General features: G+C 49.3%; 1 protein-coding gene across 1 annotated transcript; it reads left to right on the plus strand.

The window, feature by feature from the left end:
- Pmar_PMAR022034 (60S ribosomal protein L10, putative) lies at window positions 1-538 on the plus strand. Its single transcript, XM_002785175.1, has 2 exons — window positions 1-72; window positions 125-538. The coding sequence occupies exons 1-2, from the start codon at window positions 2-4 to the stop codon at window positions 435-437; spliced, it is 384 nt and encodes a 127-aa protein (XP_002785221.1). The 5' UTR covers window position 1; the 3' UTR covers window positions 438-538.
- Window positions 539-839: the final 301 nt, after the last annotated feature.

The raw sequence follows: 839 nt of genomic DNA on the forward strand, positions 1-839 counted from the left end.
CATGAGGATCCGTGTCCATCCTTATCACGTCCTCCGTATCAACAAGATGCTTTCCTGTGCTGGTGCCGATAGGTAGAATAAGGACCCGCTATTCTGTAGTCAATTAATTCCTCATTTCATTCAGGCTCCAGACCGGTATGCGTGGTGCTTACGGCAAGCCTAACGGCACCTGCGCTCGTGTCAACATCGGCCAAGTGCTCATCTCCATCCGAACCAGGTTGGATAAGGAGCAGATCGCCGTTGAGGCTCTCAGGCGTGCCAAGTTTAAGATCCCCGGTCGCCAAAAGATCCATGTCTCCCACAACTGGGGTTTCACTCGGTTCACCAAGGACGATTACCAGAAGTACAAGGCCATGGGTCGTTTGATCCCCATGGGAGTTCACGCTCAGTGGCTCTCTTCTAAGGGTTCTCTTGACCGTTTCATCGGTGCTCAGTAAGTAGCAAGAGCTACAAAGGGTTCTCTAAGACTTGCTGATAGCAGCAGAATTACATCGGCTGTTGTTGGGAGGGCTTAACCATTGAAATGGCTTCTGGGCTCAAAGTTGGCTGTTGAGTTATACAGTACTGAACTGGTGGGTAGTAGCGGCTGTCATGCATTGGACGTGTTCTGTATCGAACCGTTTCAGTATCTTCGGTCGCTTCGGCTATTCTCGTCACTATTGTGATGAGACTGGTTCGAAACTGAGTTGAGTTGTGGTCTAGTCCTTGCAGTAGTGTCGATGACTGTCGATCCTCAATATGGAGAACGCCCTGAATCGAGACAGTCGAAGCAAATATCAACAGTTGAAGGGTGAGGTGGGTTTATCTCGGAAATACATTCGACTTGGAGTCTATGTTTG

This window comes from Perkinsus marinus (assembly GCF_000006405.1).
Source record: "Perkinsus marinus ATCC 50983 genomic scaffold scf_1104296933620, whole genome shotgun sequence".
NCBI classification, from domain to species: Eukaryota; Perkinsozoa; order Perkinsida; family Perkinsidae; genus Perkinsus; species Perkinsus marinus.